This window comes from Cynoglossus semilaevis, chromosome 17 (assembly GCF_000523025.1).
Source record: "Cynoglossus semilaevis isolate Cse_v1.0 chromosome 17, Cse_v1.0, whole genome shotgun sequence".
NCBI lineage: Eukaryota > Metazoa > Chordata > Actinopteri > Pleuronectiformes > Cynoglossidae > Cynoglossus > Cynoglossus semilaevis.
In genome coordinates, this window is record NC_024323.1 from 3,943,293 (window position 1) to 3,954,918 (window position 11,626).

The following is an 11,626-nucleotide window of genomic DNA, read 5'->3' on the forward strand; positions in this document are numbered from 1 at the left end:
CAGTCAGAAAGGCACTCACAGGTGGGCACTGAGCCAACTTGTCTGCTGCCACCATCTGCACATTTAAATGCTTGGCCTGGGACTTGCCTCTGGATTTAATGAGTCTCTGGAGAACCTGTGAGAAAGAACAAATTAAATAAAGGGAACACCGATTTCAGACAATAACATTATTTCTAGTAAAGTTGTTACACCTTCCAAGAAAAGTTAGATAACGACTTGTGTTGCTCAGCCATAATCTGATTCACCTTATGGTAAGGTTTGGACTTTGGCAGACAAAGTCATGCTTATGCAATTTCTAACTTAGTAACAGCGTCTGTTACCGACATCCATTTCTGAAATTGTTAATGTTTAAAACAAATGCAGATGTTTGTGATTTTTCTTTTTTACAGTAAAAGCCCCTTACTCATTAACACTTCAAGTAAGGTTGTAAAGGTTCCAGAAATATCATCAGATTTAGGATTGTTGATTTATCTCAATTCATCACGATTAATCATGATTGATCCAAAGATCCCCTGCGATTAATCAAATTCGTTTGTGTTTTATTTAAATCTTTGACAGCCCTGCTAAAAAAATAAAAAAAGAAGTATTGTCTACATGCATACCTTAAAGCAGACTAGGGCAAACTGTGGCCCGTGGGCCAGATATGGCCCGCTGGGCTTTCTTAATCGGCCGGCTAAACACTGGTGTATTTTATGGTAACGACTGATGTCAATCTTTGTTTTGTCATGCATTAAAACAAATTCACTGCAATTGCTGTTAATGGCACTAAATGGCAGCAGACATTAAATGTGCTAAATTATCTTTGAATGTTTAGGCAGCATTCTACATCCAACTAATACTGAACCAGTCCATCCTTAGTTTTGGCCCACCCCGACCAACCAATGCCTCTGCACTCATACCTTAGGTGAGGCTATTTTGATATAGACGATGATGGGCGCGAGGGAGGTCTTAGCCAGCTGAGAGGGGTGGTTGATGGTGTCTGCATCCAAAGCCACCAGCTGCAGGGTACGGGCCAGCTCAAAGATACGCTCGATCTCACTCTGTACCTCCGCTGCAGGCCCGGGACACAGAAATGTCCAGTGAATACAACAAACAAACAAACAAACAGTGATTTTCTATTTGCGTCCAGGTGTCAAACAGCAGCAACATCTCTACATAAAACTGATGTGTTAGTACTTCATCATGCATGTGGACGTTTTAGAAAAGAACACTTCCAGGTTTTATGACTGGATCACAGTGTGAACGTTCCATTTATGCACAGCTAAATGGAGCAGCGCAGCATCATTCTGTTCTGCCACCTTCTGAAATGTATGATTGTCTCATGTGCTTCTGATAATTTGTACTTCCAACTTGCAAATGAAGGAGGCACTTGAGAATGAGATGCCTGGGAACACTCGGAAAAATAACAATAAGGACACAAAATGTAGAAAAAACTGAAAGAAAGAAAAACAAAGAAAGGAGAAGTCCACCTCAGTAACACAAAGGTGGGACATTAGTTTTTGTTAGAACTACTGTGTAAATAAGTGAGTATTCTATCAGCTAGAAACCACTCCAGTCTGTGGACGGCTGTGTTTTTATTGTTCCTCTTGTTCGACGGCTTTTTAAGTGCATTATTTGTATATATTCTGGCTGACCTAAAGCTATGAAGTCTGTGACGATTCTCATTCATCCAGGTCATGTTATCCAAAGAGTTTAGTTGTAAGCGACTGGACTTCTTCTTGGATCTTGAAGGAAGTTTCGTTCCTCAGCTGAGGAACTTGAACCCTAGTAGTTGTACTTCTCTAGACCAGTGTTTCCCAAACCTTTTTTCTGGGGAGCCATATTTTAAAAGTCACAAACCTTCACGACCCAAGTCAATACACATTATTCGTAAACTCCTGGGAAACATGACGTGAGACGACCCCCCCCCAAAAAAAAAAAATCTCTTGAGACCCAGTCTTTGGGAAACAATGCTCTAGACCACTCCTTTTTCTACTTTTTCTACTTGACATGGAGTCACATGTCAATGTGTAAAAGAGTCGAACGAAAACGTCCTTCAAGCTCCAAGAATAAGTCCAGTTGCTTACAACTAAACACTTTGGATGTAGCCTTTAAGGCTAATTTGTGTCTATTTCCAGCTAATTTTAAAGATCAACGTCCCTTAGCTTAGCCTAGACTTAAAAGGACCCCCCCTCCCCCTGCCAGCTGTCTCTTATTTCTGATCTCAGTCTGCAGGTCATGTTCCTTCAGTGTCAGGCTACCTGTCCATTAACCTCCATGCAGACCTGGACACTGATTACTATCATGGCTCAAACTGAGTAATTCTAGTACATCGCAGAGGCAGCATGGCAGGTCACAGTGTGCAGCAGTGTGTGTGTTTTTTGCTTCCTCGTTCCTGCACAGAGTTAGACAGCCAACATCCAGCCGCCCCCGCTCCCCTCCTCCCCCTCCCACAGATCTGTTCCTGCTCTGGATTCTGTTGTGTTCCTTTTTGTTTGAGACTTCAGGCTGTCACAAAGAACTATGAGGAACAGAGAAAAACTGACAGACAAGCAAGACAAACTATGTATGAGCGGATGATGAATATAGTTAGGAAAACAAGGGGAGGTGGAGGGCGTCATTGTTTGGTTGGAAGGAAAGCATACGTACCCAGTACGTCTGAATCAAAAGAGAGTGGAGGAAGAAGATGAATGGTGGAGGAGGAACGGGGGAAGATGGGTAAAAAAGGGCAGAAAAAGACAGGATGAGGAGAGAAAGGAAAATCAGACTCAGGCAGTGAGAGCGAGGATAAATAAGGGGAAAATCTGACTGTACTGGCTAACACAACGCTACAGCCCTGTCAACTGTTGGGGATAAGAGATTTGAATAGTAGGAGACCAGTTCAGGAATCTGATGTGTTGTTTTCACACAGTCATGACACGACATCATGAATGAAACATGGCTGCTGTCATAGACCAGTCTGACAAAGAGTGACACATCAAGTTCGCCTCACTGGGTCAGTCCATGTCACATACAGCGGGTGAACCCAAAAAAAAAAAAGAAGCATTTTAAGACCTATGAAGTCACTGATGAGGTTCAGGAACTCTTGTGTGCAGTGATGTAATAATCATTGATTTTGTGGGCGGTTCTCAAAGCTATACAAACATCAGTTTCCTCCTTGCCTTAAGTTCACACAGGTCTGAGCAGTTCAGTTCAGTTCAGTTCAGTTCAGTTCAGTTAAACCAGGGTGACGCATTACATCTTAAGTCAGAGCAAAGGTAGGCGTTGCACCAAATTCAAATGCATTTTTTAGATTTAATTTTCTGGTCCTGCAGTAATTTTGGAGATATTGTAAACTGTTGAATAACAAGGTATTATACAATCATCCATTCATCCATCCTCCATCCATCCATCCATCCATCCATCCATCCATCCTCCATCCTCAAAGTAAATTATAGTTGATATGAAACACAGGACATTCACATGTAGATAGTAAGTTGTGACATAATGAACCTGAGTGGGACTGAAACTGCACTTTTGGGTAACGAGGAGCACGAGGAAGGAGAAAACGGCGTGATCTCACCGAGGCTGGAGCGAGTGCTGGAGCGCTCAATGATGGTGTGTTTGTTGGGGTTGTTGAGGACTGAGCGTTTGGCCAGGGAAATGTCCGCTGTGACTCGTGTGATGGATATTCTGGAACGGAGACGAGGAGCATCATTTGTTAGTGGAGTGCCCTTTGATTTAAAAAAAAATAAAGCCTTGTTTTCAGTCTTCGTTCTTACCTTCCCTCAAACTTGTGTTTGAGAAAGTCAAAGAGTGCTTTCTGCATCATGTCAGTGACCTAGAGTATGAAAAAAAACATTTAGGATGAAGCAAAGGAGCAGGATGTGATTAAAACAAAACAGAAACAGAAACTCTCCTGATGGTGTGACTCGCCCTGTGGATAAACTTCCTCACCTCGTAGCCTTTGAGTGAAGGTCCTACAAGGATGATGGGTCTCATGGAGGGAACCACGTCGTAGGGAGGAACATGCTCCATCTATGTATGGGAGAGAGAGTGAACCAGCTGTTAGAGCTGCCGTCATGTCGAGCTGGAACACACCTCCCAAAAACTCAAGACTGATTTAGGGCTGCACTTAAACTGAACACATAAATCATCATTAATCAACACAGAAAGCCCCGGCCCTCCTTCAGCTCTGTCACTGACGGATGGAAAAGATTCAGACGACGTGAGTTTGTTCAGTGCACATGACCGTCACGAGGAGGTGATTGATATTCTCACTGGAAACAGTCACTCACTCACTCCTGTTTTATATTCTGCAGCCTCATATAATAAAGTGTCCATAATTAAAGCGACTGACTTCTGGGCACAGGGGGCGCTCTTTGTCAAAGATCGTCATCTTTCACACTTTCTGTGGTTCTGTCTGGAGACAGTGTGGTCAAAATAAATGGACTGTGATTAGTGGCTACTGATAGAGCTTTATATCACTGTGTTCTATTACATTTATACAGATGTCATTGTAGAAGACAACAAACTCAAAGTATCTTTTTAATTATTAATCAAACAAGTTTGATGTGAAAAACACTTTAAACATTTTTTTAAAATGTGTTCCTGTTCATTTCATTTATAATATAATTTGATGTATATGTAGGACGAGCATTTATGTTGGTACGTTCGTGTTAACTGTTGACTGTTTTGTGCTCTTACAAAAGGAGACAGGATTTAACCGTAAAAATAAAACTGCGATTCAACAGAAAAACACCTACAGCCTTTGACTTCATCTTTCTTTCTCTCTCTGCCTCTCTTTACAGGGAAAATTAAAAACCACCCGCCCACGCACTAACGCTGATCCATATTGCTGCACACAAACTTGTGGCTCCTACATATATTCTGAATCATGAACGCAGTGATTCACCCATGGAGACTCCACAAGCATCTGTCACACATCCTCTACTGTATGTCACTGTGAAATAGGATTTTTTTTTTCTTCACAATTTTCTCCCTTTAGACCTGTATTCTGTGCTCGCCCACTCCTGTGTGTGTGTGTGTGTGTGTATCATGCAGCTCTTCAGGCAGCAGGCAGTGCTCAAGTGCCTTGTTCCACTACATTACATCACATAAAGCAGAGCATCGGAAGCTCATTTCGCCTCATTTGTATTCACACGGGCTAAAAATACAAATTTCAAAAGTTTCTAAATGGCTCTTGTCTGTGTGGGGGCAGAGATGAAACGGAGCGCGTAACAACAAAGTTCATCGTCAATACTGTGAGCTCAGTGAGCAGTTTAATGTGTTAAGAGACTCATTTTGTATGTGGACGGTGAACATGACAAACTGATGGACGCTTTGCCTGTACTGCAGCAGTGTGTCACAATACTAATGCTAACGTGGGTTTATGCTAATTTTGTATAATCTCAAGGATGTAGCTACTGATGCTAAATACTGGCTTTTCCTGTTTTTTAATCTACCATGTATACAGGGAGAGTTGAAAATGTTATCAATTCATTTTTTAAATAATTTGTGAAATTTTAATAAAATGTTAATGTTTGGCCATAGGTTTCAATGATGAAGATTTAAAATTAATATTTAAAAAAATAATCCATATCTTTTCTTTCCAACATTCAAGAACATATTTAACTCTCCACATTCAAATGTCAACTTCATTTACCACCTGCTGTTGAAGCAGTTATTTATCATCATTGAGCTGAAAAGCACGAAACTGCCCGTTTCAAGCTTCTGTCACTTGAATTAGACTGAAAAAGATGCTCTGATTCACACCTGGATCCCTGCACTGAACGCTGCACCTGTGAGCGAGCTGAATCTGAATCTAATCAAGTTTGAAAAAACTGAGGCAGCTATGAAAATATAAGAGGACAACAGACGGATGTGCGTTGAAATGTTAGAGGTTAGTGTTAAAAAGTCACTCACCGACTTCTGTTTCTGTTTAGCTGGGCCACCTACAGTGTCATCACACACAACAGGCCAAAGGAGACAAAAAAAAGCACAAAACACAAGAGCACATTTAGTTATCAACAGGTTAGGACTGGAGGTGTGAGAAGCTGGAGAGAAGCTGTGTTGATTTGATTTAATCGGAGTTAAAACATACAACCGTCTCAGTGGAGTCAGATTGATAGAAAGCAGCAGCAGCAGCAGCATCAGGCATTTCAGAGTCAGTTAGTTCAAAGTCTCAGAATCAAACATCCAAACATATCTCAGCGTCACATGACTGGACACTGGACGGTTCAGTTGTGAGTTAGTGAAAAGTGGAAGGACAGATTGACCTGATCACATCAGAGGGAAGTGGGAGGAAGGGGGGAGTGCAGATCAGGGGGAGGGGGTCACTGCTAGGAGAGACGCTGTGACCACAGTCCCTAATGTTACCTTCTTAAAGAAAGGCAGTCGGTGGGTGTTGGCCTGAGGGGATGTAACGCTGCCTGACATGTTCTTGGAGGAGCGAGGGTCACCCTGGGACTCAGGGGGTTCCTCGGCATCCAGGTCGAGGGGGTCAACATCAATGGTCACAGTGGATGTGTCCACATGAGCTGATGAGGGACGAGGGCGGGTGGTGTAGATAGAAAGGGAGGAGAACGGAAAAGGGGTTAAGAAAAAAAAGGACAGGTCGAAGTGGCAGAGAATTTAAAGAAACAACAGAAGAAAAAAAATAGAAAATGGGGGAAGGAGAAAATAAAGAGAGGAGAGCAAGAGATGCATTCAGAAAAAGGCATGGAGAAAAACTGCAAGAGACGACACACACACAGAGAGAGTCAGCAATGGTTTTAACTGAGAACAGCAGCAGGAGACTGGAGAACCACATGGTACGTAGCTGGTGTAGAAGAGAGCGTGTGAGAGGAAAAGTAGAGCCAACGTGAAAGAACTGGTCACAGAAAAGGAAAGGAGCGAAGGAAGGAAGAGGGAAATGAGAAGAATGGATGAGGTGTGGGGGTGTGTGTGCGGGTGAGTCAGGATCAGCAACAGTGGGGGGCTGGGGCAAAATACCTGTAAATATCTGGAAGTGACCTTTAAATCGATTAGACGACAGGTTTAGTGATAACTCTCTAAGATCGAGCAAGAAATAGCTCAGAAATAGCTAAATGCTAGCTGCGATAACAGATGGCTAACATTTGAGCAAAGGACGCTTAGATATCGAGAAATGTCTAAACATTAGCTTAGAAGATAAAGGTTTATTCAAAAGGCGAGCTAAATTAAGAAGACATTGCTTAAAGGCAAACAATTGGTCAAAAGATCAGCGCTAAAATGAACGAACTTTTAAATAAAATTCAACCAAATCAATAGTTACTAAGTAACAAAAATGGTAAAAAAAAACCAAAGTTAACTAATAAGTTAGCTAAATTAGCTAAGACACCAAAATGTAGCCCAAACGAAGCTAAATGTTAACTGTAATATTATACAGTTATTGAACTATGAAGGGCCCAACAGCACCCCCTGCAGGAGAAACTGGATCTCGTTTTTAATTAAAATATTAGGATTAGGATTAAACATTTAATTAAGATCAGCTAAAAACAGCAATTATTGATTGTAAACTGCACTATTTTAAAAGTATAATAAAGTCTCCAGTTCACGCCACGATGGTGAGAGAGTTAAACCAGAGGTTGCTTTATTTACTTCCAATCAGACAGTCTATGCTGCAAGTCTCTCACTGCTGCTAAACTAAATGGACAAAATTAATCATTTACTTCTCTGAGCAAAAACCAATTAGTGTTCACTCTTTTCATTTCACAGCTCCAAATGAAGCAGATGGCGAGGCAGATGGAATTATTTCATTTAACAGGTATCAGGTTCTGTTCAGCAACTCTGATGGATTTATTAATAAAAAAAAAGTAGTAATTATCTTTGTACTTTGCAGATCCCTCTCTCTGGAAATGCGGTACCGTTTTGTGTCTCACGTCCTAATCATTCTTAAACACGCCGGCTGACTTATCGAGTTTAACGAGTGCGGCTCATTCTCAGCTCTATTCCCGTCCTCGCAGATCTCCCCAGACCTTTCTCACTTCAGCCGGTGAATCACTGACACGAGGTCTGATTCATCATCATGCCTGACTAACCAGCCAATTAAAACCATCCTCATCCAAGTGACATCCCCTCTTTCATCACCGGCTCCCGTGTTGACAGCATCGCACCGGTGCCTACATGAACACACACCCACAGACGACTGATTGGACCGAGACTCGGACCTGTGACCTCACCTGTGCCTGGTGGAGTGGGCCTGCGGGTTCCTGTTGCAACATCCAGACTGGAGCTTCCCCCAGATTTACTGCGGAAGAAAATGGCAAAATTATCAACTTGTAAAAATGACACATTATCATTGATTTTGCAATAAAAAGACTGAAATATTACAGAGAAACAGTCTTCATTATTTATTATTTAATTTTATATTTTTTATCTCTCTATATTTAATCTTACCCTTATTATTACTTCTTTATTTTTATTTAAGAAGTTAGCACAAACAACAGTCAAACTGAAGTAAGAGCCAATCAAAACAAGGCTAAATGCAAATTATAATTTTATTAAATATTATTGTATTATTTTTATTAATAATTAATAATAAAAACAAAATCTGAAATATAAAACATTTTGTTCCCCATTTTCTTCTTTGTTAATATGGAGAGAACATGTATTTGTATTTTTATGTATTTTTATTACTCATCATATTCTATGATTTATGTGTTGTACAGTTCAGTCTACCATGGCACTTTTTAAACCCAAATATTTAAAAACCCAGGGACAAACTTTGTAAGTGTACAATACATCTGCATAAATACAGTGAGTCACCACTCTGATTTAGTCTATTCTGGGATGTTTTCAGAGAGCCCAGCGGGTGAAGTGCGACTCATGTGTGACCAAGCTTTTCAAGTGAGCTCGTTTCTGTCGCTGACGTCGTACTTTCAGAAACACTTTTTCCTCCGTTGTACCTGGAGCTGAGTCTGTTCTGTCTCATCCGTTGTTCCTGCAGCAGACGGGTGTTCTCCAGTTTGACCGGGCTGGGAATGAAGCCCACTTCGCAGCCTTCTTTGACCAGACGCCCGATCCACCAGTCGTTGTTGTATTTCTGTATTAAGAACATATTAGGAAGCAGACGTTAGTGAGGCACGTTCCCAGGGCACGGCTTTAGCATTAGCGCGCCGTAATGCTTCCCTGAAGTACAACGGCACATTATATATATATATATATATATACATATATATATATGGCTAAGCTAAATAAAAGAAAGCTCAATAAAACTTAGTTTACCATATATATAAACATATGGGTGAAGTTTCCTATGTGTATATATATTATGTTATATATATATATATATATAACATTTAATATATATATATATATATATATAATTTTATATTTAATATTGATTCTTTTTTCCTGCCTCTCCAGTATAAGGATGTGTGACACTTGAATGTAAAAACTCTGTCTTAGTCCACGGTTCATCCAAACCTCTTTAATGTGCAGGAAGTCTTTGGCTTCAAAGGATATGGCCATGCCCTGCACAGGAACATCGTCGCTCGGGCCGGGGTTGTATCCCACATTTGTCCTCACAGCAAACGCCACTGGTTTGGTCTGCAGCAGCGACAAAGAAAAAGAAGAAGAAGACGTGTTAGTGACACGTTAAGGACTGATTGGCAGATTTCACAGGGATCAGTGTCTACGTGATTCTGGCGAAGAGGCGCAAATCACTAGATACTGACGTGAATCTTACGCAACAATGACGTCTATTGACCCCACAGTGAGAACAGCAGTTAGTTTCTGACCTTTGCTTTCTCTAGTGTGGCAAGTGCCTGTCTGTCAGCCTCCTTTCTCAGAGCCTCGGGGTCCTCCTCCAGAGACACGTCAGAGTCCGACGGCCGGCTGGTGTACGAGTCTGCGGAGCCCTGGAAAAGCATGAAGAAGACGTTTTTGTCAAGTTGAGGAGCAGATGCATGGAAGGTGGGGGCTTTGAGTTAAGGAACAAATCAACGGAGGCTCCATCCTTACAGCAGCCAAAAAATATCCACTTCATCCATACATATCATTATGAGGGTGATTTAAGGCTACACACATTTGGCAACAAAATGACTCGTTTAAAACACGATCAACTTTTTGAGTTGTTCAAAGTAATAATAATCTTCCCTAAGACATCCTGGAGTAACTAAGTCTTACTGAATATTGGTGGCCCAGGTTTTTATGGTCCAGCCCACATTTCAATGTGGGATTGGATGAGTGCTGAGTGGAACTAAAATGACAAACAGACTCCATTTGGGGCAAAAACAAATTGCACATTTGTGGCTAATGGACGACCAGTAACACCACTGATCTTTTGGTTTTTATGAGGCGTATGAAAAACGATATCACTCCGCCATTAACAGATCTAGAAACTGCAGCAAAAGGATGAAGATGTGTGTCATGGATCAGTCACCTAAAATGGACCACACATCGACCATTACTGTCTTGTTGCTGGAATATCAACATTGGACGACCTTTTCACACCATATACTGTACGAGGAGGGAATTTAGTGTCATTAGTTCCAAATGTCAGCCAGACGTGGAAAAACTGTGGGCTGGAAATGCATGTTGGGTTGTCAGGAAGTACTTCATCATCTGCAGAACACATACACTGGACGAGACGACCAAAACCCTCATGCATTAGTAAACCATACAGGATGAGCATCTTTTAGATAGAGGCTTTCATCCCATTTGCATTAATCCAAAATGATTTAACTCATGGAAACTAATGATTGTCATTTGGTAACTATTCAAACTATTCAAATATAAATGTCATAGGAACAAATGGAGACGTTACAACCGGCTAACAAAGCTAACAAGTCGCTAACGAACTTCCTATCATAAACATCATATTCGGTTGCACTTTTCACATTTTTGTATCTTATTTTAAGGTCAAAGGTCAAAGACCTAACGTTGGATCCATTTGCCCAACGTACGATCAAAGTCTAATTGACAGTTGGAACTCGTCTCAACCTTGTACTTCAGCTACAGTTACTTTACAGTAGCTCTGACATTTGACAACATGCTAACCAACCCCTGTGTTTGTGTTGGAGTCATTAGTGCTCGAGCTTCAGCCAATTAATGACATCCCGAACACTGTGTTCAACTTTTAAAATGTCTACATAAAACCGGGGGCAAATACCTGCTCATTATCTTAGTGTCTGAGTGTTTATGTTGTGACCCCAATGTGAAGCATAGCTCAAATAATCGCAGAGAGGCCGCGTCCGAACAGCCTTCAAGTATTGCATGAAGGCTGACGGTGTGAAATCTGAGAGGACGTATGAAGACGGGCCAGTGTTTCCGCTGCGGTGTCAGTCAGGCCACACGTTAAATCACACAACTACTGAAGATTTGTTGTGTGGGTGAGTCAAAGAAAGACAGAAAGATCTGGAGGCCTGAGGACTGTTTATAACATTAGTGGAGATATAAATTTCTCATGAAGTGGATACAGTTTCCAACACATCCACCACTCATGTACAGTAACTTGACTCTCTGCCGATGACCCTCATCCAGACTCCCATACCACAATAAAAACTTGAGCCTCTTTTGAGCCTGCGGCGTCAGCCTACTGTACTGTTCAGTGGAGCGCCGCAGTGAGGGAGGCAGCCTGAACTTCTGAAGTGTTAGAGTGTTCGAATTTATATAACAATCCCACTTGTTCTGCACTTGCAGTTTT

The 11,626-nt window shown here is 41.4% G+C and overlaps 2 protein-coding genes across 4 annotated transcripts in view; both read right to left on the bottom strand.

Annotated features, from left to right (window-relative positions):
• cacnb1 (calcium channel, voltage-dependent, beta 1 subunit) overlaps positions 1-9,866 on the bottom strand; it is a 15,629-nt gene extending 5,763 nt beyond the window's left edge. Inside the window, exons 1-11 of one of the 3 annotated variants that reach the window (XM_008329451.3) lie at positions 9,720-9,866; positions 9,406-9,528; positions 8,886-9,022; positions 8,160-8,227; positions 5,884-5,912; positions 3,916-3,996; positions 3,741-3,799; positions 3,542-3,651; positions 2,629-2,637; positions 900-1,051; positions 20-115 (exon numbers count right to left, since the gene is read on the bottom strand). In XM_008329451.3, the coding sequence (XP_008327673.1) occupies positions 20-115; positions 900-1,051; positions 2,629-2,637; positions 3,542-3,651; positions 3,741-3,799; positions 3,916-3,996; positions 5,884-5,912; positions 8,160-8,227; positions 8,886-9,022; positions 9,406-9,528; positions 9,720-9,851 (996 nt within the window). In that variant the 5' untranslated portion in view covers positions 9,852-9,866. Of the gene's footprint in view, positions 1-19; positions 116-899; positions 1,052-2,628; positions 2,638-3,541; positions 3,652-3,740; positions 3,800-3,915; positions 3,997-5,883; positions 5,913-6,336; positions 6,498-8,159; positions 8,228-8,885; positions 9,023-9,405; positions 9,529-9,719 lie in introns of all 3 variants that reach the window. The other 2 variants (XM_008329448.3, XM_008329450.3) reach the window with 2 other exon arrangements.
• A 449-nt stretch (positions 9,867-10,315) lies between these two features.
• The window catches only part of LOC103392746 (voltage-dependent L-type calcium channel subunit beta-1-like), a 38,353-nt gene continuing 37,042 nt past the window's right edge, over positions 10,316-11,626 (bottom strand). The window contains exon 5 of the mRNA XM_017040223.2: positions 10,316-10,322. Within this exon, the coding sequence (XP_016895712.1) occupies positions 10,316-10,322 (7 nt within the window). The remainder of the gene's footprint in view (positions 10,323-11,626) is intronic.